Source organism: Lepisosteus oculatus, chromosome 9, assembly GCF_040954835.1.
Source record: "Lepisosteus oculatus isolate fLepOcu1 chromosome 9, fLepOcu1.hap2, whole genome shotgun sequence".
In the NCBI taxonomy this organism is placed as follows: domain Eukaryota; kingdom Metazoa; phylum Chordata; class Actinopteri; order Semionotiformes; family Lepisosteidae; genus Lepisosteus; species Lepisosteus oculatus.
This window is the reverse complement of record NC_090704.1, coordinates 31,192,330-31,220,173: the sequence shown is the minus strand read 5'-3', so window position 1 is coordinate 31,220,173 and position 27,844 is coordinate 31,192,330. Positions and strand designations below refer to the sequence as shown.

Sequence of the window (27,844 nt, the reverse complement as noted above, 5' to 3'; positions counted from 1 at the left end):
GAGAAAGAAAGCAAAGTGGGCAGAATTCCTTGCCCTGCGACGGGCGGGACTCACTGACCCAGTGTCGCGGGGTGCTGTCTGGGGAGCGGGGCTGGTACCTCTGCAGAGACACCCCGCCATCCTCCCCCAGCAGCTCCAGCCCCAGACTGGGGGCCTCAGGGGTGCCAGGGGGCCAGGACAGCAGCGAGGCCAGGGGGTAGTGAGAGATCATCGGGCGCCGGGGGGAGGCAGGCATCCAGGCAGGGAGTCTCACTGACTCTGCACTCTCCCCTCTCCCGGCAGACCGGGCATGTTCCAGACTGGGATGTCGTCGGCGGCAGGCAGGCAAAAAATCAGTAATCTTCTGCCTTCAAAATGGAACCTCTTCGCTCTGCGCCGAGCTTTTCTTTGGGCACATGATCCCCGTGAGATATCCCCTCTCCTCTCCGGATGCAACTGCTCCTCCACACTCCTACGGAGCCGGTTCGTCAGGAGGAAAGAAGACGAGAGCGTCTCGGAGCTAGCCGTGCCAGTACTGGGGGCCAGTCTCCGGCTCCGTGCCGATCCCAGTCGGAGCTCCGAGTGCAGATTCCAACTCCTGCAGGTGCGACGAGCTAGGCGGCACTCTGTCCCCTCGGTGATCCTCTGGACCTGTACTCCACTCTGTGCGGGTCAGGAGTCCCAATCCGGCCAATCTCTGCCCCCCTGTGGCGTGCTGGTCTGCAGTGGGCTGTACCCAGTCTGCCCAGCCGGTGTTCCCAGAGGCAGTGTCCGCCTGCCTCCAGTTGCTGGTGGCTGATCCGGATGCGGACCCTGGCTAGTCTAGCTGGGACCCCTAATGCTCACTGGCTCTTTCCAACCCGAGGAGCTCTGCTGGCTGTCTTCAGGACCTCAGTCCCAGTTTCCCCCCCCCCCCCCAGTGGTCTCTCCCAGTCTCTCCTCTCGCAGTCTGCTCTGGTTTCAGCGTTGCCTACGGCCGTGCTGCTGAGGGGTTCCCTTCTCCCTCCAGGCTGAGCAGTGAAGTCTCTGGAGGGCTGTCCCGTAATTATTCCTCTCCGTCTGCCACCCCCCCCCAGCTCTCCCTCTGAGTGGGTGTGCGTTCCCGAGCGGAGCCTGCTGAGCGCCCTCTCGCAGTCCTGCCTCTGCCACAGACCTGGGATAAACACTGTTGTCTCTCTCTCTCTCAGAGCTGCCAGTGCAGGGGGGTGGAGAGAGAGGCAGACCCGCCCCTCCCAGCGTCCCAGCAGGCTGGCTGTGAGCGCGGAGGCTGAGCGCTCCGGGGAGGACAGGATCGTCCTGTGGGCTCCTCTGGCTGGGAGCGGGTCTGCAGACCAACCGCTCAAAACTCTTCTTGACCCATTGAGCCCCAAGAAGAGCTGGCAATGATCAGCTGCCAGGGAATAAAGGAGCGCTGCCTGTGCTGTGCATTATTAGAAGGCACGCTGGTCCAATTGTGCAATCAAGCTAAAGTGTCTGTTTGAGATAAGAACTGGTTTGCAGTTGATTAGGACTTGCACATGAAGCCCAGAAGGGGGTTTGTGGAGAATTCCTTTATTCTCCTGCCTTTTCCTGCAGTGCTGACTAATCGATTGTGCAACTTGTCTTCAGTTTTAAGTGTAAACTCAATATCTTCCTAAAAACCCAACAGAAAAAAATTAAATTCAATAAATCAGCTAATAGATTTGTCAACCTTTACTAGCTTAATTAACTAATTCATCTACCATACAATTAAAGAACTGAATAACAATATATTATTTCCTTCCTATTTTGGACACGACCCTAATTAAACAACGATAAACATCGTGCTAGGTTTTTATTCACCCATTAACTATATATCAGAACATTTTCATGACCTTTTTCATTGCTTCCCTACAGTGGATAGAAGATGTAAATAATGCGTCAACATTTACACCCAACTCTTTCTCATAAGCTTCCTCTGCAGGTCTGAAGTTCTGCTTCCTGTTTAGAACACACTGCACCTTTCTGCCACCTGTGTAGCCAGAAAACCCACACAGACCTCCGGAAGAACATGCAGACTCCACACAGACAGTGCACAAAGCCAAAATTGAACCCAGGACTCTAGAGCTGAAATGCTACAACGTAAAACATCAGGGCAGCCAGCTAGGCGTTTACCAAACTATTGTGGAAGTATTACTTAAGACTAAGACATCTCTAGTCATCTAGAGAAACAGCAATACTATTAGAAACTGTTACAAAGATGCGGCTAGTTTTGATTCTGCCCTATTGCACTGCCAGTTAAGTTAAAAACACTTCTTTAAATGCAACAAAATAGAACACTCAAGCTCCAGGCACAACAAGGAGCAGGTTCTCTACATTCAGGTTTTTAATACAGAGAGCACCTTCTGCAAAATGAGAAAAAAACATTTCACTGACTCGGTGCATCTTAGCAATGTCTCACATACTGAGTGGGCGGTGAAGTTCAGCAGAAAGCAAGTTCAGAGAAATAATGAAGAGGACACGTCTACATTAGAGAGCAAATCAGAAAACCTCCTAACTGCCTGGCTGGAGCCTCTTCATTTACACAGACGCTACGCGGTTTGCTGTGTGACCGTCAACTGTACAGCTCTCCGAGTCAGCGATGTTCTGCGAGGGCAGTTACAGATTTATGGGCTCCTTGTTAAACAACAGCTAAGGGGAAACGGGCTGCACTTTGGCCCTGCTTCACTGGTACTGCAGGTTAATGCTAATTCCACATCCGGATATCTGTCCGTGTGTGTACAGTACCATTCAAGTATCACATGCATGGAGAATAACAGAGGTCATTCTTCCTCAGCAAAATCCCTGACATCTTTCCCATCAACCATCTTCATTTATGACCCACAACAGATACAGATCTCTCAACATTATGGCTTCCTTTTAGTAGGACCTTTGTACAGGTGTGTCCGTTGCCTGATCAATGCTCTTATGGTGGCTTTAGTCCGTTTTCTCTGAGTCTCTCATGGTTTCTTTTTATTCCTATATCATTCCTACACTCCCGAAAGACTTGCAACTCCAGTTTTCCCAAAACCGGGAGAGTGGTTCAACTATTCTCTGGCGTAGCTTTGCAGTATTTTCAGTGTGAGGAAATGGCTGCCCCTTCCATCAAAAACTTCTTCATGATATCTGTATTATACTTTAATAAAGAACAGATCTGTTCCCTCTCCTCTCTGCACATGGTTGCTTCTGAACACTAGTGTGTGAGACATGGGCGTCTGTCATTCTGTGGCTCTCTGTGAACCCAGGTACAGGAATCTAGGCTTGTGGGTTTAAAAGGCAGCTGATTTTGGGGAGCTGTCCCGGTTTAAGGTTTCTGCGTCTCCACAGGGGGGCGAGGCGGGCGAGCAGCGGGCGGGGGAACATGCAGCTGTAAGGGCAGGCCTGTGTGAAACGGCTCTGTTCAGGGGTGCTCAGCTGGAACCAGGCGGCACTCCGACACACAACGCACAAACAACTTACACTTCACCCTACCACAGAGTCAAAATCAACCACGCACTCGCCTTCATTGCAATGCACTTGGGCTTCGATAACACTACGACAGGCCGGCCATCCAGCCAGAATACAGTACGTACACTCTCAAACACGCAAACACACACACGACCACTGGCCATGGCCTCTGAGGCCGGGCCCAGCCAGGTGAAAGGAGCTCAGGTCTAGCTGCGAGATCGCAGTTGACTCAGCCTCCTTCAGCCCTGCAGGGGACAGTGTGAGGAGACTGGTCCAGAGAGACACAGACTCACAGATTGAGGAATCATGAGAACAGGGCTGCGCCTCGATTTCATTTCATTTTGGGGGCTACCACAAGACACGACTTTCTAAGAGTTCAGATAACTACAGCAACTCCTGTCCTCAAAGTTCAGAGGCTGATTTGTATTACACCTCCAATCCTAATGACCTAATTGCACAAAGTGTTTTAATAAGAAATCAAATATGCAAAGCCAAAGAGATTTAGAAGTTGTCCTAACAAAGGGGGTGTTATACATCACCTTATCTACTACTTGCAATGTCTTACAAGAATAAAATTAATACCAACAGCGTCTGATGTAACTGAGGATGGGAACCAAAGCAGAGAACTATATGGACAACGTTTTTGAACTGGTTTGATTAATGATCAGGTATGTGCTTTAACATAGAATTTCAAGGTCGTAGTAAAGGAAAAACTATGATGCAGTGCACAAAGGTTGGTTACTGTGCACTTGTAATTCATTTGCAATCCCTCAATTAAAGTATTAGCAAGACATCGATATATTTTCTTTATTGATCTTACCGCCTCAGATGTGCATAAATTATCTTTACTTACCTGTTGAACATTTTAAAAACATAAATGGCCTAACTGCATTTATCAAAGCTTTAACAATCATTTTGTATAAATGGTACAAAATGCACTGTCCCAGAACTGGACTTCCTGTGCTAAAGTCAATGAACAGCCACATCAGAGATACAGATGTTAGACCTCTCACTCCAATCGGAAATACTGGACTGCCCAGCAGCACGCAGTCCTTACTAATTGCCCAGCCAGTTAAGTTAATCACTGACCATCACCATATGCAACCTCACCCACACTATTCCAGGATTAGTTAGTGCCCCAGGTAGCCCTTGATTTCTTCATGCAGTCTATAGAGGAATGCAGAGTGCAGTCTTTCCGCTTACTTGTTAAGAGCTACTTTGCTATAAAAGTCTTTATTAAGTCCAATAAACTGTTAGAAACAAAACCCTCACAAATGAGTAGGCCCATACATCAAACCCATCCTCACACATTACTAACTGGGCTGTCAAGCTAAGCAACAGGAAGTGAAGGGGGAAGACTTATGGTGTTGCGTAGGCTTCTGAGCACAGATCTTTGTCGATGGGCACTGTGCGACAGCAGATTCAGTCCGTCCTCTTTGAGCAGAGCTGACAGAAAAGCGGTTGTATTTCTGCAATATCTAGCGAGGCAGTGTTGTATTTAAGCCCAGCGAACAACATGAACTGAGGCATAGGAGAACCCTGGAGATGCTCTCACACAGGAACAGGACAGGAGGCACAGCGAGTGACTGAGACACTGGAGCTGCACAACTGCCCAGCTCATTCCAAGGCTAAAAGCAATATTCAGGAGTGACTGAGTAGTTAGATTTTAATCTTTTTTGCATCTTTCTGCCCAGCTCTCTTAACTTCCTAAGAACATAATTTAGGGGGGAACTTTGGCCAATCTAGCCTGTCTGAAGCCCAGCAGCTAATTGATCCAAGGATCTTATCCAGCTGTTTCGTGAAAGAAACCAGGGTATCTGCTTCAAAGACATAGCTGGGCAGCTTGTTCCATACCCCCGCCTCCCTTTGTATTAAGAGGGGCTTCCTGGTCTCGGTTTTTAATACAGTTTCACCATACGCTTGTATCCCGAGGCCTCTTTCACTGTTGATGCCGAGTCATTTTTCACCCTCTCCTTCTTCCCCTTCGTCTCCGACTGTGTCCTCCCTCTCCTTGCCTTACGGTAAACCTTGTTCTCTCCCACATCCCTTCTCCCCTCCCTCGGATTCAACAACAAGGTTTCAAGTATTCTGTTCCTTTCATCCCCCTCCCTCGGCTCTCTTTGCCGTTTCTCCTTGTTGTTTTTTCTCTCCTCTCTCCCGGCGTGTTTTCGTCTCTCCCCGCAGCCACAGCCTGCTGACACAGCGATCCTGCCCCGCGGTCTGGGCCGGTTTACACAGCTGGCTGCACTCCGCCAGCAGCGCAGACCAGAAACACGCACACGCAGAGAGGAAAAAAAAACTCCGCATCCTGTCATTAAAAACACCAGGGAGACTTTGCTACTCATTAAGCCGAATCTCAGCCCGTGTTAGGAAACAAATGTCAGCAGAGCCCCGTACTCCCTCACGTACAGTATTTCAGCAACACGTTTGTTAACTGGCACATAGAAGAGCGCTCTCTCAAGATGAACTAAACACAAGAAGTGTGTTTCTGATCCGCTGAAAAATATTTATGCTTGACTTCTTAAACATTTGCTTTAACTCAGAAATGAGCCATGAGCGGCGGGCTCCTTCGGTGTGTCTAGTGCGCACACACAGGCCACTCAGTTAAGGACACTGTGGTGTGACATTTTAAAATAGTCTTTTCTGCAGGTATAACGACCGGACCGCCGGCTTTCATACCGGACAAGCCCTCGTACACTCCACTGCTTCGACCGTATAATGAAACTCGAAAGGTGAATACGTCATCGCAGGCCTGCGCAACCTCTGACCGCATCGTGACGTCACGCATTTGGGCTCAGTTTGGACTGTTCTGCGAGACTGACCCCCCCCCTCCCAAGCAGTTCTCTTCCTGGACACTCGAAGCGTCTCGCTGCAAATCATCCCCTTTTAAAAGCACGAGTGATTTTACCGATCTTGCGATTAGGTTGCGAGTCCTTTATCGGTTCAAGTGTTGGGTTCTCTTAAATCGGCTGTGGTGAGTGCGATGTTCGGCACACACGGGAGGTGCTGTAGGAACGCGGCGGTTTTATGGCGGATTGATTGGTGTGTTGGTGATGTCTTAAATGGCTTAAACTCGCATTTGCCGAGGTTCCCGGGGGTTTCGCCGAGGCTGTGTGGGAATGCCACGGTACACCATCTCGGATGTTTACAAGGAGTTCTTGACGGGCCGCGAAGTTGCATCAGACCCACAGAGAGCGAGATAAACTCTCTGTAAAGAGTGTGGAAATTCTGCGGGAAGTCCTCCCCCACGGTCATTTTTCATAAAGGAGGTCACAAAGTGCGGTTAACCAAGATGTTGTTGGGGAGAAGTACAGTAAAACACCACAAACACCACTACCTCTCAAGGCGCAAACTGTAATTACAAACAACAAAGAGCAACTCGGATAATTAGTGTGATGCTCAAAACGTCCTTGAGAATTGTGTTTAAATATACAAGAATGAGTTCCTTAAAACCACTACATCTCTAGTTACAGAGTTACTCCTTTCAAGCACTTCTTTACAATGAATAAAGCAGAGCTAATATTCCAAGTACCATAATGTACACACTGCACCCTCTTCCACCTGTTACTTATATAGACACGGGATTGTCATCTAGATGTACAATTGATTAAAACGATTTTACTGCGTAGCCCGTTAGAACATATCTAAAAACAACGCTAGTAAAACTCACATTCTTACCTTTGTGCGAATCACGCTTTTGAAAGTTTTTTTCCCGTTCGCGTTTGTTTTTGAAGTCATCAAGGAAACCGTGCCAAATCGTTACTCAATCGACTGACAGGACAGTCTGCGACATGTATGTAGGTCCATTCAGAAATGGATTTTGAAATCCCTTTAAAACGACTAGAGATTCCCAGGGGAGCCCATCACGGCACCAGTGGTGCAAACGGAATTTGGACAAAATCCCACAGACCCCGTACCCCTGTTGCATTCTGGGTAACACCCCCACCTGACACCCCTCTTTTAAAACATCTACTTGACAAACATCTTGAAAGGACGTTTAATAAACAAGATACACCGGGTTTCTAAAGCGATATACAGCAAGTCTGCATGTGTTAATAAACCTCTTATGTATATTTTCTGAAGGTTATTTATACTGTAACAACCACATTGTATGCGTGTTTGATATAAAGCTTCATTAATATATTTGATCTAACTTAAAATCTTTAAATAGGAGGCTGACACAGATGTCCACCAATTAGCTAAAATCAGCTGCTCTCTAATGTAAAAAAAAATGCTTACTTACAAAAAACTCTTCTCCTTCATCTTAACTCAGTTACAGGTATGCCCGTGTTGGTGGTCAAGGTTAATATATCAACATTATTAATCCCTAGTGTTCTAACCTTACTTAACCTGATGGTAATAATTGCTAATAAGTTACATCACCCTCTATGAATGACCAGCACTCTGACCTAGGACAATAGCGCAATATCAGCAACACTATATTGGGAAACTAACCTTGGCTATAAGCGTTGGAATCGATTGAAAATTGGGGTGGAATGGTGGCGCCGTGGTTAGCATTGCTGTATCAACACTGCTGGTGCCCTGGGTTTAATTTAGGGATGCTATCCGTGTGGAGTTTGCATGTTCTCCCTGTGGGTTTTCTCCGGGTGCTCTGGGGTCCTCCCACAGTCCAATGACATACAGGAAGGTTAATGGGCTTCTGCGCCCAGGGGGGAGTGCGAGTGTACTGTATGTCCCTGCCCTGCGATGGGCTGGCGTGTACACCCCAGGGTGTACCCTGTCTTCTGTCCGTGGCTTGCTGGGTGAGGCTCTAGCTCCTCCGCGATGAGAGAGAAGAGAGAAGAAAATGGATGGAGTGAAACTTGATTAGATGAGAACCAACAGCACGGATCGAAATATAGTGACTATGATTTCGAAGCATTTTTCTTTCAAGTCAAATAAGCTTCTCGTGAAAAGAAAACTTAAAACGTGGTCTTCCTCCGTCTTTCATTCAGAAAACAAAATACTACAAAATCTTCAATAGAAACGTGTATTAAATAAATGTAAAGGACAATAATTACCAGTACGGTAGGATCTCAAGAAGAGGAAGGTAGAGACTTTGCCAGGATAACTACAGCAAACTAGCAACCACTTCGGCCATGAGCTGTGGTATCTTATAAACCCCTAAACCAGCTGGCGTTGATACAAGCGCCGGAAGGAGAAATTCAGCAATTTAAGTAATGTCCCTGTGTATATATGATATTAAATTGGCTGAAAACGAGTTACGGTTTACTGCGGAGCACATTTTGCGAAAAACACGGCATTGAAACAAAACCAACATCTGACTGTGATTCACTGGAAGGAGCGTTTTTCATCTGAACTGCGTCCCATATGATCTACAGTATATTGTCTTCTTGAATGAAATACTGTACGCTACTGAACTGTATTGACCGAGACAGATAAGACGCGTAATTTGCGCGATAGATCAGTTGCTCTGTTCCTGGGAAGTGAGGTGGCGGCCGGTGCCAAAGGTCTCTGTACTGTACTGCCTGTAAAACGGAACGAGCTGTCGAGGGCGAGGCGAGGCTGTCGGGGCCGCCCGACCCGCTCCCGAGCGGACGAGACTGGGGTTCGGTCGTCCCGCTGGCCAGCCGACAGCAGCTGCTCGAAAGTCTGTGGCAAAGCTGATTGATGGATAAATTGCAGAGTCTGAGTTGCTGGAAGAGAACAAAGGATAACGATAAGAAACGGTAGACGTGTCGAGTCGGCCAGGTGGTCCTCATGAGCGTGCCGCACTGGCGAGCCTCGCTTCAGCTCCTCTCGATGAGCCCAGCAAAGGTGCTGACATCGCGCCAGCTCTTACTGGGCATCGGTCAATTGCTTTTCAAGATGGACCTGCACAGTGGAATGCATCATTATGCCCACTTAATTAATTGCTTACACTTATATAGCGCTTTTCTGGACACTCTGAGTGGAGTGTCCAGAAAAGCTTACTTTACTTTACAGGTAATGGGGACTCCCCTCCACCACCACCATTGTGCAGCATCCACCTGGATGATGTGACGGCAGCCATAATGCACGAGTACTCTCACCACACACCAGCTATCAGTTATCTATAGAGTGATGAAGCCATTTCACAGTTGGGGATTATTAGGAGGCCATGATTGGTAAGGGCCAATGGGAAATTTGGCCAGGACACCAGGGGTACACCCCTACTCTTTTCGAGAAACACCCTGGGATTTGTAATGACCACAGAGAGTCAGGACCTGGGGAATCAGGTCTAACATAGACATAGACACTAACACCTCTTCCAGCAACAACCTTAGCTTTCCCAGGAGGTCTCCCATCCAGGTACTGACCAGGCTCACACTGCTGAGCTTCAGTGGGGCTGCCAGCTGTGAGCTGCAGGGTGATCACATACATTCAAGGCATCATTCTGAAAACAGCCATTACTGTGAATGATTAAACTGAACTGTCAGTCCTACAGCTCTAAAGTTTTAAAGCGACATAAAATTTTTACTTGCTTATACCCGTGTAAACTATTTACATGGAGGAGAATTGTTTCCTTATTTTCATTAAAGCTTATCTTTGAATCTGCAAATAGAGGAAATTCTGTCTTTTGTTCTATTTAAGAAAAACCTTCGCAGTTATGACACTGGAAACATCGGTTCCTGAACAAAACCTCCCCCAGCAGGAAGCGTGTCCTGGGAAGACAGTGTCTTTTCCTCTATTGTTTAAAAGAACACAATAACGTTCGCAGAGTGATGTCATCATATTCTCGATTGCCAGAGGGAAGGAAATTGATAAACATATCTTGAAAGTGTATTTTTAAAAGAAAATGTCATAAACACTATTTTTTAAAAGACGGCCTGGCACATACAGTACATATCCCAACCCTCAGCAGCAGCACAGGCAAGCTGAAGATGGATGGAGATTGAAATATATTTGAATTCTACCGGGGTATGTCAATCGGGGTTCGAAATGTAAACACAGAAGAGCACAGGGTGAGGTGAAATGCCCATCAAAACATTTGCAAGTGTTTTTCAGGCTTTGAAACTTCTCTTCCATGTGGGCTGTGGGCCTCCATCGAGCCTCCCCTCACAGGCCAGAAAGAAGTGGACTTTAAAGTGCAAGAGCTGCTCGAACCCGTGTTCGCCACCCTCCAAAGTGAGGCACAGTCCGGTCTCGTCTCAGTTTGCAATCAGTGATGAGTGCCCACTTGCTCATGCTGGCTCCCTCTCACACAGTGCCCAGACAGGGGTAGGTCCCACGACCAGCTACTGGGAGGGGGTGAGGGAGTGGGGTCATTCGAAAGCTTCGCTGCCCCATCGCCTCTGCCCCACCTGCCCCAGTTGGGCACATTTGTATCTACAAAACAAAACAACGCAAGTTGGTGGACAGGCTGGGTGATTCCTGCAATTGCTGCTGCCTTTGTCACTGTGATGTACCGTTTGTGTGTAGCTGAGGAATAAGATTGACAAATGTGATTGCTCACACATAACCACTAGTTTGGATTGCTGGAGTAATGGGAATAAATGGTGGGAAATCACCTGTTTGCTTCAACATTAACAAATGCCTTTGATTGTGGTTTTTTGATCAGCAATGTATATGAAGGCATTTTTTTCACCACCCCTGCAGTGCCGGCCCGACGACATCAGTGCCAGCCTGATCTGGGGCTGTACGCTGCCCGCCCTCGCCCCCCGCGCCCGCGTCTCGCCGTGTGGGCAGCGGGCGCCGGCAGAAGGAGTGCCAGCCTTGTGCCAGGATCACCATGCTGCAGCGCAGGCCATGTCAGCGGCAGGGCATGCCAGCCCTGGGCAAAACAAGCTCTCCAGCGAGTCGTCCAGCGAGGCTCTGCCCCAGGGAGTGTGGGGTGACTCCTCCAGGCAGAGGCTTAGGAGAGAGCCGTGTGGAACAAAGGTCGGGGCTGTGGGTTCGAATCCCAGGTGTGGCACAGCTGGTGACCTTCAGCGAGGTACCTCCCTACTTCCCTGGGAGTGCTTCAGTCAAATGCCCAGCTGTATAAATGGGTACAACATGAGTCTGGATAAAAAAAAATCTGCCATATAGATGAAGAATAATAGAATAATAATGTTCTCACTGCAACAGGGAAGTAGCAAACAATTGTGGAGTCCTCAGTATGCTTTGCTCCACTAGTCCCAGTAATCCCTGTGTCCTGTGTCTGACTAATTTCCGGTCCTCATAAAAGCAGGGTTTTTGGACAATGACATGTTTCCCTCTTTTTAAATCTTCTCCATGTACCAGGTGCCCAGTGCTGAAGGATGTCTGCCTGTCTCCCACAGTAAGAACTTCCTCTCGCCAGTGAGGAAAGAGAAAAAAGGACAAATGAATGAATCCTGTTTGACCACCATCCAGGAACTGGGAGTCACAGCTGGGAGCAGCGCGGCAGCACAGAATCTAAAACATTTGGGGTTGTTTTTGCTCATTTGTTATTGCTCTGGCAACACTGTGTTTCACTGGGCATGCTGTGAAACTCTGTGGAAACAACTGAATTTGAGTTTGTAGTATTGGAAGAGAGACATGCTAAAGTGTGTGGCCGTAACTGTTGCTGTGCTTAGTTAGGGAGGGGTCCTGACCCCTGGAGCCCCCACTAGCTCTATTGGTAGAGCATGAGACTCATAATCTCAGGGTAGTGGGTTCGTGTCCCTCGTTGGGCGCAGGGTTCTCTCATAACCCATACTGGGCAGCAGCAGTATGGGGTGGTGTTGGTGGCGGAGGATCGTGTTTCCGTGACAATGGCAACAACACTCGCACTATCTGCGCAGAAGAAAGGCCTGGCGATCTACTTCCATGTCTTGCCATGAAAACTCTATGGATAGTGACGAAGTCGACACCGACTCGACGGCACTCATCCCAGCCCCCACCCCCTGACCCCCGGATGACCCTGACACTGTCCAGAAGCTGCCTCCCTGAAGAGAAGAGCTCAGAGTTTAAAGGAGGGCATCACATCAGAGAACGAGCCTGATCAGATCGAACCATCGCCCCTCTGCCCTGCGGGTCCTGCCCCCACTCTCTCCTGTGGACAGGAGGTGAGCTCCCACAGCACATCAGGCTGTGTCCTCTCACCAGCACAGACACCACAGATCCTCCCTTGCTGGTGCTGGACACCTGGGAGTATCACAGGGCAGACATGGGGTGTGAGGAGTGCACCTAGTGTTACTGCTTGGGGCTGGGGGTGTATCTAAGCACTGTCAGAGCAGAGTGGGGGAGAATTGAAGATGCAGATAGTGAGGGGGAGTTCTCAGTGGTTACTATACTGCTGACATCTAAGTCCACCCACGCTTGCAGTTTCATTCTTGGGAAGTATTCAGGGATTCTTGTCCATTCCTGCCTTTCTGACCTCTGACCTCAGCTGCTGTGACTCCCTGTTAGAAGGTTAGCCCAGTAATAACCTCAGGGGCAGCAGCTACATGTAGGTCACTGACTCACACTCTTTTTTTTGACCATACTGCCCCAGTGCTCAGATCCCTTCACTGGGTACCAGTGACTTTTCCACCCAGTGGAGGATGGTGAGGGGGTTCCCGCTCTTACGGAGACGCCTGTAAAATATGTTCCTAACGCTGCCCTGGGCAGACTCGGTGCTGGTGCCAATCCACTGACTTCGCTCAGCTGGGCCCACTCCTGCTCAGGAGAGAGAAACTCTGAGCCAGCTTCATTAAGATTCATTAAACTCTAAACTAAAGACCTTATGTTTTATATTAATCCTGCCATGCACACTGGGACTCACTGGCATGTACAGAGCAGTGCCACAGTTGCACTGTATTGGTGACTGATTCTGTGTCACCTTGTGTAGCCCCACAGCTGGACTCCAGCTCCTTCTGTGCACAGTGATACTCCGCTCATGTCTGCAAGTGAAACATATTCCAGGAGAGTAGAATTGCATGCGTTGTACATATGAGTCGATCTCAGAGTGCATACTTTAACATGAAAAAGCTTGACCTGCAAAGCAAAGAGTTAGCTAGGCTTACGGTTTGGAATCAGGTGTTGTAAGACTCTTAAGTGGCTAAACGTTAAACTGTATGGAGTTAAAGGTCATACATCATCCTGACTGCAAGTGCAGGCGATTTGTTTTAACTGCCTTGAGGGAAAAATAACATTTGTTGTAAGAAAAGGGCAGATGAGGGACAGACTGTGAGCCAGGCTGTTTCCCATGGGCTTGAGCAGAGTCACAGGATGCCTGGAACTTTGCTCTCAAGGTGCGTTTGCAGATAGTACTTGCTCTGAAACGCTAGCGCTGAGACTGTATGCAGCGCTACCCTGATCGAAGTATACTGCCCCTCCTGTCAAGTACAGTCCAGGGCTCTGTCTGGAGAAACTGCTGTTTCCTGGCCAGGGTGTAACATATTTTACGACTTGTGAATTCCGTGCTGTTCGTTAAACAGCCGTACACTATGACAATTTTGCATTAGCACAATTGTGTAGGTCAGCAATTGTTCTGAAAGTTGCTTTGGGCAAGGGCATCAGCGAAAAAAAATGAACAATAGCATAATCTGATAAAAGGTTAAAGGATAGTTTTGAGTGAAGATCTCTTAAAAAACATGGGGCTGCTTTGTTTAACAATCATGTAGCACAAAATAACTTTTATTCGTCAAACGAGCTCCATCTTGGTAACTTCACGACAGACCTCTGTACTAATAACCAGGTCCACTGCCAGGTCTGTGTGCTTTAAAGGGGAGCTGCAATGCGATTCTTATATTTCAGCATCAGAAAGAATTAGCATTTGATGAGTGCAAGTCAAATCTCAATTAAAGTAAAATGTACACAGTAACCTGTAAAAGCTCCAATTAACATCACAAAATAGATGACATTTGCAGGTATGCCCAAGGCGATATTCTGAGGTTCAGAATGAGATACAGTAATAACATTTCTGGTGACGTGGAGCAGCCCTATTACATTGTAAACAATCAGGCTTCTGAATACATTTGAATCCAACAGGAATATTGCTCTCGACTTCGCGACAGTTTTGCCGATAAATAGAACTTACTCGATGACCCTGTGTGCAGATCATGTTGGAAACTTCCTGCGGTGAAACATCTGCTGCACAACCTGTACTTATTTGCTTGTACGTCACAGTACACCAGTCATTGTGGTGACTAGTGAGCAGGAAGGGCCTCTCGACAGCATGGCAACTTACTTTAGCAAAGTTTATGATTTTGTGCTTAATTCGGAATTTGACCATTTTTTTCTATGCCCTCCAGCTATCCCTAGGCCTCTTTCTCTCTTGCCCACAGTACTACTGCCTCTCACTGACAGCCTCTCCCCATCACTGCAGCTGTGCAACGCCAGTGTGATCCTGGGGTTCTGGGAGCTGGGAGCACGTGCATCCCGATCGTTTCCTTCTGCCCTGGTGAGGAGCAGGACTTGTGTGCCTGAGAGGGGTGGGAGCTCAGCAGGGAGAGCTGTTTGCAGCTGCAGAGCTGGAGTGTGGGGGGCCCTGCTGCCTGAAGAGCTGAGGTCACCAGTGAGGCCACTGACAAACCACTGGGAGAGTTATTTGGAGGCCTGATTGCAAAACCCATATAGTGTGCAGAGCAGGTGCTGGTCTGGGATAGAATGGACATCACATGGCAGCTCCGGGCAGTGCAAGACTGGACTGAACGTGGCTCTGACAGCAGTTGACTGCACTGGCTGTGCATGGAGGGGATGGGTTGTTCTGCAATGGACTGGTCCGGACTGGAAGGGGCAGGCTGCACTGTGATGGACTTAACTGGGTTTGACTGAGTTTGCCTGAGTTGGGTTTTGTTGGGCCAAAGTACACTGGTCTTGAAACAGAAAATCCCCCTGCCGGTGTCCACTGTTACAAAAAGATGAAACGCCTCCACAGAGACACAGCATTCTGCAGCACCTATAGGCAACAGTGTGTAAAAGCGTGGCTGCTTGATAGAAACACGTCTGGCTTTTTCTTGGCCTGGGAAAGGTTGTTTTGTGATTTTCCCAGCTTTCCTTGCTATTTATAATCCCAAATAATCCTTTTATTATGCAGCTAAGGGGCAACATTAAGCAGCAAGTCCTAAGCCCACACTGCACTTTCACTGCAGATGTACACACACAAACCTACTACTGCAAAAACAAATTGTGTATGCAGACGCATTGCACAAAGCACAGATAAACCCTGTCCTGCACACAACCCTTCACCCTCACAGACTCAAGAACACCCTGACAGTCACTGCTCCCACATTCATTGAAATAAACCACCCCAGAGCTTATCTGTAGCCATGCTGTATATCACTGACAGCCCCAAGACGAACTGCAAAACTACTGCTGTGACAATACACAGTGCAAACACCGCAAAACCAATGATACAGTGTAAATACCACATTATTCTGAATACAGTTCACTCCTGAAGCTGGAGTTAGATAAACATGATTGCAGCATTACAGCCACATCAGCCTAACCATGCTAGGAGTAATTATTTTTCAACTTCTGCTGTTGTAAATATTAAAAATTAAGAACAATTAAGAATTTGTTCTGCTGATCTGGGAGACGGCAGACACACAGAGTAAAGGTGTGAAGAAAGAGAAATGTAAGTATTGAAGTGACATCCTGAAATCAATTGCTGAAGCCCAACTCTAGTCGAGTCCTCCCTCCCAAGCTTATCCGTTGTCGTTTAGCGCCCTCCTATGGCCATTTGTGTAATGACAGCCTCCAGGCACACTCCCAACACTGATCGCTCAAATATGAAACCTCTCTTGAAGCAGACCAGAAAGTTGAGAATAAATCCCTATTTACAACGGCGACCTGGTCAAGAGGCCTACAGAGGAGAGAAGAACGGGCACTTCAAGACCTGACTTGGCACTGGCAAATCACAAGGAATCCTGGGATGTTCCGCTCGACAGAACTTCTACATCTTCGAAGCAGCTGTGAGGGGCTGGTGTGTCGGCGGGTCTTCTCTTTAAAGCAGCAACACCTGAGTGGATGACGCTGAAGAAGCTGTTTAATTTGTCCAGTTTGCTTAGCCTGTTAAAAGCCAAGCTGCAAAGAAGACCCACAGATACACCAGCCTTTCAACACCAGGATTGAACTCTGCTACACAGAACTGGCCGACATTATCAAGAGAGGCAGGTGCTTTCCCAAATTAAAGATCTGGAAATTGATCAAAATTAATTCTCAATGAACTGACTTCAGGCTGTTCTCAGAGCCTTGATTTTACAACCCCAGCCCAGCAGAGTGTCCCTCGTATGGCCAGCTACCCCAGACAGATGGGGAGGTACACACGCGCGCAGACAGGAGTCGCGGGGCTACTCACCACATGTGGGGTGTAGGCCATCGTTGTGGGACAGACCCCCGGTCAGAACACGAACCGCCCATCACAAGACAGGACCGGCGAGCCCACTGCGCTCACGGCGAGCTAGCAGAGCCTTTCCCCCGGCAGAAACAGGGCCAGACCCCAGTCTCCCGGGCTCCTCGCAGACCGCAGAACAATGTGCGGAAGTGTTTGCGCGGAGCCGCGCCGCTCTGGGGATCACACCGTGTCAGAGTGTCTCCTTTCACACAGAGACACACAGCCAGCTTCCTGACAGGAAAACACTCACTCTGCGTCCTCCCCCCTCTCTCCCTGCCTCTCCCTGAGCTCTGTATCCCACTGAATCCCACTGAATCCCGCCTGCTTCCCTTTCTGCCCTCGTCTCTCTCGCTGGCCTGTCCAAAATCCAACCAGTGATCCCACCACCTCTCACCTACAACCTTCGCCCTTGCCCTGTCCCACTGACAAACCGGACAGTTGATCTGGACAATCCTGACTTCCCTGAGTCCCACAGCCCCTTTCTGGACAGTGTGCACTGGAAAAGTAGCCATGACGGGACCTTATTCAAGCACTCGAAAACGCAGATAAAGTCAGCCTAGTGGACTTCTTCAGGATCAACAGTGAAAACAGGGGACACAACGACAAGCGGAAACAATAGGGCAGTGCACGTCAAACTATACGCAAAGGGTTGTGGAAGTATGCAACAAGCTATGCAGCTTTGCTGTCAAAGCAGATACACTGCTTTCTTCCAAAAAACACTTGGATGAGATCCTGGGATCAATTAGCTACTAAATACCAGACAGGCTAGATATGACCGAATGGCTCCTCTCGTTTGTAAGAGTAAGACACAGAGCAGAGCAGAAAGACATAGAATAACATAGATAAAAGTAAATACCCAGTCTCTCCAGGATACCGTTCCTAGCTCTGGAATGAGCAGGACAATTAAAACCCTAACCAAAGAGACAGTTTGGAAAAAAGACCTCTCCTAGGCAAATATCTATACATTCTGAATGACAAACTTTCCAACAGTCTGGTACACAGAAAGACAGATACACAGTCAGGCAGACAGACACAGTGTGCAAAAACACCGTTAAACAGACAGAAATACTGTAGGCACAGTGTACAAACAGACAGAGACGCAGACAGACACAGACACTGTATAGAAAGACAGACACAAGCACTGTGTACAGAGAGACAGATATGCAGACAGGCACAGGCACTGTGTACAGAGAGACAGATACACAGACACAGGCACAGTGGATAGAATGAGAGATGTGCACAGGCAGCTGGTAACACAGATATGCAACATACAACTGAAAAACTGCTTATGAGCGGAGACTATGAGCAGTTTAAAGACGTTTCCCCATATTACTGCCCTTAAACACATTTTAAACTGCCAGATATCACTTAATGCCAGCTTTTAATCTGTTAATTGCAAAATGAGAGCCAGCCACTGGTTTGTAAATATTTTTTATACCAACAGCTGAAAATGGAAAACCACTTAGCGATTGTCTGAGTCACATGCTGTCAGTGCATTCTGTAGAATATGTTCAACAATATTAATTATTAATGAATAGTTAATTTGTTTATCAAAACAGCATATGTTATCACTGAGTGAATTTCAGCACATATTTATATGATTAATGAGATTCAATTCATACATCAAGGGTGGATTTTCAATACTTCACAAAAACTGACTAATTCCTTGTATTTATAGGCGGAGGAGTTAGTCACCCTGTACAACAACAGACAGACAAATAGACACACAGTCAGGCCCGCATACTATCAGACATACACACACAAACAGTCTCTTGGGAACACAGAGAATCTGGAATAAAGCCAGGCAGACAGAAAGACAGACAGGCATGCACACACAGTCAGACAGACAGGCTGGCACAGACAGCCGTGCACACACAGTCAGACAGACAGGCTGGCAGAGACAGCCGTGCACACACAGTCAGACAGACAGGCTGGCACAGACAGCCGTGCACACACAGTCAGACAGACAGGCTGCCACAGACAGCCGTGCACACACAGTCAGACAGACAGGCTGCCACAGACAGCCGTGCACACACAGTCAGACAGACAGGCTGGCACAGACAGCCGTGCTCACACAGTCAGACAAACAGCCACCACACCGGCAGAAAGAGAGTCAGGGACATGGGCTGATTCAGCTCCAGTTTTCCCTCTCAGAGCTCTATAGATGTTACTATGGTGCTGTGTATCAACTGCTCCTGAGCGAGGCAAACACAACAAGCTGAGAGGAAGGGAGAGACAAACGAAGTGAAAGAGACACGGAGTGAGAGGGAACTAGGTAGAGGTCAGAGAAGGAAGCACAGATACCAGAGAAATTATTTGTATCCCTCTGTTTTTTGGCAGAGCACAAACTCTCCTGTATGTGCAGAGGGAAGGTGTCAAGAGTCCAAGAGAGGAGGGAGAGTAAAAGGGACCTGCGAGGAAAACAAGATACATGAGACACAATCTGAGACACTAGGAGAGACGGAGCTGGACAGGAGCGGTGGACAGGAGAGGAGACAAGCACCAGTTAAAGGTGGGGCAGTGGTGTGCTGTGGGTGAAAAACCAGGCTGGATGTAACTGGGTATAGAGCAAAAAGTAGGAATCTTTAGAGTTCAAATTCCCTTTGAGGGAAGAGGTTATAAGAAATATTATATATGGGATCTATATATTATATATATGTGTGTGAAGAAACACCTGAAGAAGGCTCCACAGCCGAAATGTTGTGTCTCTTGTCTTTTCCTTTCAGTGTGGGATAAAGCTTTACGTGTTCCTTTGCAGCCTCAAATGCTGACACAGCTATCTACTTGAACATTATACAGAAGATGTTTTTGACACTACACAACATCAAACAGACTGCAAAAAGGGAAAAAAGCAAGGAACTGTGTTCTCAAATGGCTAAAACCCGACCTACTAACGTGAAGATTACCGTGGTAACTACCAGTTGAAATTGACCTCAGGATTGTCACACTATGCAGAACCCCAGCTCCCCGATTCTTTTTGCTTTAAACAAAATACACAGCATAAAAAGGCAAAGGAGCAGTTAACAAATTCAGCTGCCTGCCTGCACACTGTTCTTAGCAGGGGTCTGGATGCCATTGATGCTGGTGTCCTTAGAGCACAAGCACATGAGACAGGCTGAACAGAGGCTGATTGAGCTGCTTACTGAGCTGAGGGTCTCATGCAGGTGCTTACTGAAGGATTGCAGGGACCCTCGCCTAAGTACATGTCTTTAGCAACATGGCTGGGCAGCTTGTTACAGGCCCCCACTACTCTTTGTGCAACATCTACCACAATTCCACAGATTCCTGTTTCACTATTAGTCCTTTTTATTCTTCATTTTACTTCTTGCAATGTTATTGTTGCTTCATTTACTGGCGCTGCAAAAATATTGCTATAAACTTGTTTGCACTGCAAAATAACATGGCCCTTTGCCCTTTGTGAGTGTGACCGTCGCGGTTCCACGCGGGCTCATGCCCTCGCCACTCCACCCCGCCAGTTCGTCCCGCAACACCTGGGCGCAAATCTGGGTCTCTGGCGTAAAGCAACAGGAAACCAGCCGCATGAGCTAAAGGGGACCTCCCTCAGCCCAGGCGGCTGAGGTCCCTGCTACACGCAGGGAGGGCGATGACGACACCGTGCCCACACTAGCTCGGCTACACGAGCAAGGAGATTTTCGTTTCTTATATGTTGAAAACAGGTCATGTTGTTTTCAATGTCTTAAACGTTCTACATGTAGATGCAGCTTAACATGGGGTTACAAGATTAGCAGCCTGATCTCATCAGGTCTTAGGAGCTGAACAGGGCTGGGCCTGATCAGTACTGCGCTAGGAGACCTCCCAGGAAAACCACTGGCACTGGCTGACCAGTAAGTGGCACTCTTCATTGTCAACCAGAATTTCCAAATCAATGTTCCAGTGCAATAACTGGACACTGTTCTTTAGAAAGATCGTGCTGTTAGAAAGAGTGGTGATGTTCTAACTATATTCCACTGTTGGCTTATACTATTCAGCTTTTTTTACATTTCCACTTAATTATTTTGGTGAATCAAGTTCTTACATCAGCACCTGACCCTCTGAGCAGTAACACTGGGATCCTTCAGGATGAAGAGTGTTATATAAATGCAGGGACTTAATTGACCATGGTAATTTTGTTTTCAATTACAGCCGGTTACAAAAATAGATGATGCATCTAACTGAGTCACCATCCCTTTTGCAAAGATGAGGCAAATCAGAGGTCTAATGGCTGCTAATGGCTCCACTCCTCACTGTTCCTGCATAAGCCAGTCCCTTTTGCTGTAGTGAAAATCAGTATCATGTTCAGTTTTAAAGCGCTTGCGTCACAATCGAGAATGAGAACAGTGGAGCCAGCCCCACGGCTGCCTGTGCAAACAGAGGGCGAGAGGGGAAGAACGCTGCTCAGAATGGCCCAGCATTCCTGGGGTGTTGCCATAGTCGTGGCAACAGTACATCTGTCACAGAGAGCGCCGGGCACCCTGTGTGCTGTGTGCTCTCCCACCCATTTAGTAGTTAGTAAATCACTGCTCTGAGGCCGACGTGGCTTCACAACAGACTGGAGGAGGTTTCTTCACTTCCACACGTTCATTATCTATCGTCTGGTCCACTACATTCGGAGCAGAGGCGATTTAATCAGCAATGTCAGCATGTTTGTTTAATCCATGGATTAGTAGTGATAAAACTGGGGTTCTAAAAAAGTTTGTTTCAATTATAATATACTGTAGAGGTCTACCTGTAATAACCTTGCTAAAAGAACAAAGTCATATCGAATTTTCTTACAGACAAATTAAACATCTGATTCATCAATGCTGGAACATAGACTGGAGTATGAACTATTGTCAGTCTTCTAAATAGGTGGTCTCCAATACTGGTCCTGGAGGGACACTGTCTTCTGGTATTCATTCCAGATAAGCTCTAAATTTGCAGTAATAATTGATAACTTAATTAACCTGTTTGTTTAGACTTTTATTTAACTTGTTTATTTGGTCAGTCCTGTGTGTCAAAAACTTCAGCACACAGAATATTACACAGGCTCTCTTCAAACAGAGACAGGTCAGACTGATCATATCAGACACGCCCACAGGGAGAAAGACACTGTATCGGACACGCCCACAGCAGGACTGACAGAGAATCAGACACGCCCACAGGAAGAATGACACAGTATCGGACACGCCCACAGCAGGACTGACAGAGAATCAGACACGCCCACAGGGAGAAAGACACTGTATCGGACACGCCCACAGCAGGACTGACAGAGAATCAGACACGCCCACAGCAGGACTGACAGAGAATCAGACACGCCCACAGGAAGAATGACACTGTATCGGACACGCCCACAGCAGGACTGACAGAGAATCAGACACGCCCACAGGGAGAAAGACACTGTATCGGCCACGCCCACAGCAGGACTGACAGAGAATCAGACACGCCCACAGGGAGAAAGACACTGTATCAGACACACTCAGAGAGTGACAGAGTATTAGACATGAGCACAGTGAGTATTTCTTCCTTATGCTGGGGCCCAGTCAGTTACATTTCAGGCAGCACAACTGAAAAAGTGCAGTTCTGAAACTTAGAAGCTGGTACAATGTTTAAACTAGTTCAAAATTTAAGAGCTGAAAGCCAATTTACAAAGATGTTTGATATAGAAGACTGGAATCAACGAGCCAGTGATTAAGAACTTAGTTGGAACAAGACAAACTGCAGAGATATTCTTCCTCCAGGACCTGGACTGGGATCTAGTACTCTAAACCAGTCGATAGCACCACTTGATTGCTGAGGTCTATCAGCACCTTTGCCTTGAGGTGAATAAATTCTATTCCACAAAGTACAAGACTGACCTAGTGACTGATTATTATTACACACTTTCCCGGTCTCCCCATCAGGAAAGTGAGGTGCCATGGCTGGTTGGGGCCAGAACTGTGTGCCATTTGCCCCCTGTTGGGTGTCTGATGCCCAGGGGTGCCCCCAGTGCCCCTACCACATCCGGACGGGGGAAGAGGCCAGGGTGCCCTACAGCCAGTTCTACGAGGCGTTTGGGTTCCCCTACGGCCCCACACTGCCCAACACTCACTTGCTGTTCTACGAGCTGCGGACGGCCACCGGAGCCCTGGTGCAGAAGGGCCAGGCCAGCAGCTGCCCCCTGTACCACCTGCACCCTGAAGCGCTGCTCTTCGACACCGACGGGTGAGGCGCTGGGGCAGAGGGGTGGGTCTGCACGGCTGTGTGGTCCTGTATCTGCACGGCACTGTATCTGCATGCCAGTGTGGTACTGTATCTGCATGGCACTGTATCTGCATGCCAGTGTGGCACTGTATCTGCATGGCACTGTATCTGCGTGCCTGTGCGGTACTGTATCTGTATGCCAGTGTGGTACTGTATCTGCATGCCAGTGTATCTGCATGGTTGTGTGGCACTGTATCTGCATGCCAGTGTATCTGCATGTCTGTGTGGTACTGTATCTGCATGCCAGTGTATCTGCATGGCTGTGTGGTGCTGTATCTGCATGGTACTGTATCTGCATGTCTGTGCGGACTGTATCTGCATGGTTGTGTGGTGCTGTATCTGTATGCCAGTGTATCTGCATGGTTGTGTGGCACTGTATCTGCATGCCAGTGTATCTGCATGTCTGTGTGGTACTGTATCTGCATGCCAGTGTATCTGCATGTCTGTGTGGTACTGTATCTGCATGGTACTGTATCTGCATGGTTGTGTGGTGCTGTATCTGTATGCCAGTGTATCTGCATGTCTGTGTGGTACTTTATCTGCATGCCAGTGTATCTGCATGCCAGTGTGGCACTGTGTAAGTGCTTGTGTTTCTCCAGGTACCTCTGCTCTGTGCTGTCAGTCTATGACAATGTGAGCTACGTCACGCTGTACAGTAACTACACGCCCTGCGAGGAGCCGCCCGGCCACTGTGCGAGCGCGCTCACCCACTTCCTGCAGGCGCACCCGGCCCTGCGGCTCGACCTGCTCTTCTCCCAGCTCTACCACACCGAGGACTGGCATCCGTACGGCTCCGCCAACCGCCAGGCTCTGCGGGCGCTGGGGGCGCTGTGGCCCCGCCTCACCCTCAGCCCCATCTCGGGGGGCTGGTGGCTGTCCTTGCTCCGGAAGTTTGTGTGGGGGGTGCCCCCTGACACCTCCCGGCGCCCCTTCCAGCCCGGCCGAGCGGCTCTCGACTGGCACAACGCTTACCAGATCAGTGCCATCACCGGCGTGACGCCAGCTTTCCTGGACCTCTACCCGGAGATGGAGGCCCCTCCTGAGGTGCCACGGGCACCCCCCCTGCCCCCCCCCGTCCTGCAACACTCTGCCCTGGGGCGCAGACTCTACTTCCCCCCTCCCTGTCTCAGCTTCCCCTACCCGGGCGCCCCCAGCTACCCACGCCGCCCCCTGGCCCTGCCACGGCCACGTCATGTAGTGCGCCACGTCAGGCTGCCCCCCCCGGCTCCCTCGCGGGGCTCGCCGCTGCCCCCGGGCCGGCCCGTAGAGGTCGTGGTGGTCAAGGAGCGGGAGGTCGCGGAGGGCAGCGGCCAATCAGGAGATGGCAGGAGGAGTCAGGGCAGGCCCAGCCGCAGATAGAGGGGAGGTCACCCCCCGGAGACCAGATCTTATATAGAAAATTAAATGTTTCTTCTGCCACCAATGAACCGAGCTGGACGGGCCCGGTTTCTCATCCCTCCATTTCTTGAAAGGAACCAGGGTATCCCAGTACAACACGGCCGAGCAGCTGGTCGCTGGAATAAGGCTCACCAAGAGACCAAGGCTCCTGCCAGGCTCCTCTGGTCTCTGAGGGGGCTGTGGCAGCACGTGACGGGGGGAGACTGTCCATCAGGACAGGGGGATGGAAGAATGACCACTGGTGGGAGTTCATCGTCCTCTGGGACGTCAGACCTGGGCCTCCGCCATTAAGCAGAGATGCTCACACACAGCCCGGAAAGCCACAAGGGTTACTGCGCGGGAAGAATCCACCGGTATGGGCAGCATCACTCTCCCGATGCACCTAAAATCTGTTCAAGAGCATCGGCACATCTAGACACAAGCTGACACATAACGCCAGCCCTGGGGACTGCTCTAGATTTAACCCAGTCCCAGTCTTGGCTGCAGGAGGCGCTGATCCTGCCATAGTACTGCTCACACGAGCTGAATCTCAGTAAAATGTCTTGAGGGGCTTCTCTGAACCTTTTGCCTGCATCTAAAGAGGGTTCTCTGAATGATGTACTGTAGGTTAAGTCAGTTTCTGTCAGAGTCACAGTGGTAGACTTTGTAAGACTTCTGCCCTGTAGGAACCAATGCTGTATCTCAGCTCAGTTCTGGGCATTTTTTGGAAATCTGGCAGTTTGGAAACAGACAGGGAAACCCAATTTCTGTTTTTTTTTTTATAAGACGTGCAGAAGTACATTCATGACAGAGAACAGGTGACACTTTCCTTTCTGAGGGAGATGGAGTCCCTGGCCAAACTGGGGTGTCAGTGCTTCTGGGGGTCACAGTTGCTTTGGAACACAATGGAGGAAGGCTCTTGGGTCAAGACGCGACACCAAGAAGCATTCTCATCCCTGTCATCTGTTCTGAGTGGATAGGAGAGACTGGGAGCTCCCCAGTCCCACAGCTCATCTACAGCCCAGTGAGAAAGAACACCAGAGCAAGCTGCATTCAGAATGCCTTTCCCCAGCCTTTACCCCTGCAGAGAATACTGTTTCCCTACTGTGCTGTGTTTGTGAGGGCGTGTCTATTCACCAATAGGAGTTCTTCCACTGCCTGTTCAAAGTTCAAGCACACGTGTGTTTGGTTCCCTAACAGCCTTGAGTGGAGGGTGCTGTTTTTTACCAAGAGGACCAGTCCTTCCCAGCAGCTCCTCAACAGCTCAAGAGGTCAGTCCAGCACTCAGACCAGGCAGACACTTTCCAGAGGACATCACACGTCCTCTTGTCTTTCTTGTCCCCGAGACACTCACCGCTCCCAGTGGAGCTACTGTACTGTGAAGAGGTCTTAGTGCAGTCTTCACATTACAGAACAATCCTTAGTTCCAGAAGGATGGGAATCTGGCTGCGGTTATACCCTTGGCAATCACTACATGTGTTTGTTAACCTTAATGCTGCTATAACCTCTGTTTAATGTGGACAAGTGCGAGGATTTGCGTGCAGGCAGTAAAACTGAACTATGGGAAACGCTGAGCTACAGGAGGCTACTTATGAGAACGACTTGGGTGTTCATGTTGACACATCCTTGAGATCTTCTAGTCAATGTGGGGAGGCAATTAAAAAGGCAAACTAAATGAAATGTTAGGATATATAGTTAGAAGCATATGATTTGAAATCAAGGCATCAGCATTACTATGTTAGCAATGTATAACACACTAGTAAGGCCTCATTTAGAATGTCTTGTACAGTTTTGCAGATCAGATATTGCTACTCTGGAATGTCCCCACATGACCATGGGACTACGCTGCCAGGCTGAAGGAACTGGACCTTTTAAGTTATAAACAGGGAAAATTCCAATGGGACCTGGTACAAAGTGGTTTCAATCATAATGGAGACCTCTAACTGTTGCTTTAAGAACAGTCGTGTCCTGTCTGTGCTCAGCACTCAAAGGGGCTGAAAATGTCAACCGAGCATATTTCTTCAGAATGAATAGTGAAAGGCCAAGCTGTGGGGACAAGTTGAAACTATATGGAAGTGCACTTATATCTGAGAACAAGAGGCATTACTTTACCACAATGGTTGTGGGGGTATGGAACAAGCTACACACAGCCAATTTGTTGCAGAAGCCGGTTCCCCGGATTCTTTTGAGAAATAGATGATTGAGATCCTTGTCTCATTTAGTTACTAATTACAAAATGGGCTGGCAGGGTCGAATGCCTTGCTCCGGTTTGTAAACTTTCTTGTGTTCTTATGTAACATAGTGACTAAGGCCAGACAGAAGACTACAGGAGGCTCCAGATGGAGGGATAGAGAGGCTGGACATGTTCATAATGTACAACATAATGCTGTTAACATTTATCATTCCTGAATTCCGTCTTGAAAAATATTAGAATGCCATAGAAGTGGACGCAATATTGACAAATTATAAAGACAAGCATTTTTTTATACAGAATTGCCGATGTTCTCTTGCTGTTTACAACTAAACAGTGACTATAAAGCAAAATACTGTCCGAACTGTACAAAGACCTTGGAGAGTCAGAGAGGGAGAAGGGAACTGTAGAGATATAGTGGTGTCTCCAGACAGCAAGACATCAGCTGATGAATATTGCAGAGTCTAGTGTCTGGGAAACTGAGAGGATGAACTGCAACACAAGACTCGTCTTGTAAGCGAGTGTTTTTGTAAAGAAAATACAGCAAGTCAGCAAACTGGCTTCCAGTTTGATTCAGGTACATTGTGCTGACCGCTTAATGAAGTGTTATGGGGCTCATAGAGTGTCAGAATTCAAGCAGCCTGATAGGGGGCGTGTCACAGAGCTCCTCCAATCAGTGCCGACTCACCTGGTTGACACCGCGGGGCTCCCAGTGTGTCGCAGAGGAAGAGGCCTGAAAGGGGGCGTGTCACAGAGCTCCTCCAATCAGTGCTGACTCTCCTAGGAGACACCGAGGGGCTCACAGTGTGTCGCAGAGGAAGAGGCCTGAAAGGGGGCGTGTCACAGAGCTCCTCCAATCAGTGCTGACTCTCCTGGGAGACATTGTGGGGCTCACAGTGTGTCACAGAGGAAGAGGCCTGTGTGTCAGATGGGTTCTTGTGTGGTTGCGGTGAACCAAATTTCAGTCACATGGCTATTAGCAGTCAGTTCCAAATTGGAATGTTAAAAAATAGAAGAAGGATTAATGCCATTCCAAGCATGGAACCAGCAGCTAGTGTTGGCAAGAACCTCCTGCTGGGAGCACTGGTGATGGGTCAATGAGAGCCTTTCTCTAGCTGAGGAGGGCCCCAGGCCTCAGGTATTTGGGCTTGTGCTGAGGCAGGGAAGAGCAATTCCAGGAAACCAGCTTGTATCCTGGGAGGCAGACTGAGGCTCCAGCTAGGAGGTAATTGAGTGTGCAGTCACACTCACTTCAGTCTTTCATTTGTAATTTATTGATGCAACAATTTCAATCACTGCTATGCAGCAAAAGCAAAAAATATCTTGTGCGTGTCTGGAATAAGACCATCCCAACATTCAATACCACACAAAGCTACTGGGTGCTGTTTGTC

At 48.4% G+C, this 27,844-nt stretch overlaps 2 protein-coding genes across 6 annotated transcripts in view; one reads left to right on the top strand and one right to left on the bottom strand.

The window, feature by feature from the left end:
* The window catches only part of rgl1 (ral guanine nucleotide dissociation stimulator-like 1), a 49,054-nt gene extending 32,243 nt beyond the window's left edge, over positions 1 to 16,811 (bottom strand). For 2 of the 5 annotated variants that reach the window (XM_015356254.2, XM_015356255.2), the window contains exon 1: positions 16,631 to 16,811. In XM_015356254.2, coding sequence (XP_015211740.2) covers positions 16,631 to 16,651 — 21 coding nt within the window. In that variant the 5' untranslated portion in view covers positions 16,652 to 16,811. Of the gene's footprint in view, positions 1 to 58; positions 1,141 to 7,101; positions 7,329 to 16,630 lie in introns of those variants that run through there. The other 3 variants (XM_015356251.2, XM_015356246.2, XM_015356247.2) reach the window with 3 other exon arrangements.
* Positions 16,812 to 22,559: 5,748 nt separating this feature from the next.
* On the top strand, positions 22,560 to 24,244 carry LOC138241307 (putative C->U-editing enzyme APOBEC-4). Its single transcript, XM_069194695.1, has 2 exons — positions 22,560 to 22,846; positions 23,485 to 24,244. The coding sequence occupies exons 1-2, from the start codon at positions 22,560 to 22,562 to the stop codon at positions 24,242 to 24,244; spliced, it is 1,047 nt and encodes a 348-aa protein (XP_069050796.1).
* The last annotated feature ends 3,600 nt before the right edge of the window (positions 24,245 to 27,844 follow it).

Bases quoted from the DNA above. Each gene is read 5' to 3' on its own strand.
- LOC138241307 (XM_069194695.1), top strand. From the start codon at position 22,560: ATGGCTGGTTGGGGCCAGAACTGTGTGCCATTTGCCCCCTGTTGGGTG. The intron at 22,847-23,484 runs GTGAGGCGCTGG...GTGTTTCTCCAG, and splicing joins CTGCTCTTCGACACCGACGG to GTACCTCTGCTCTGTGCTGT.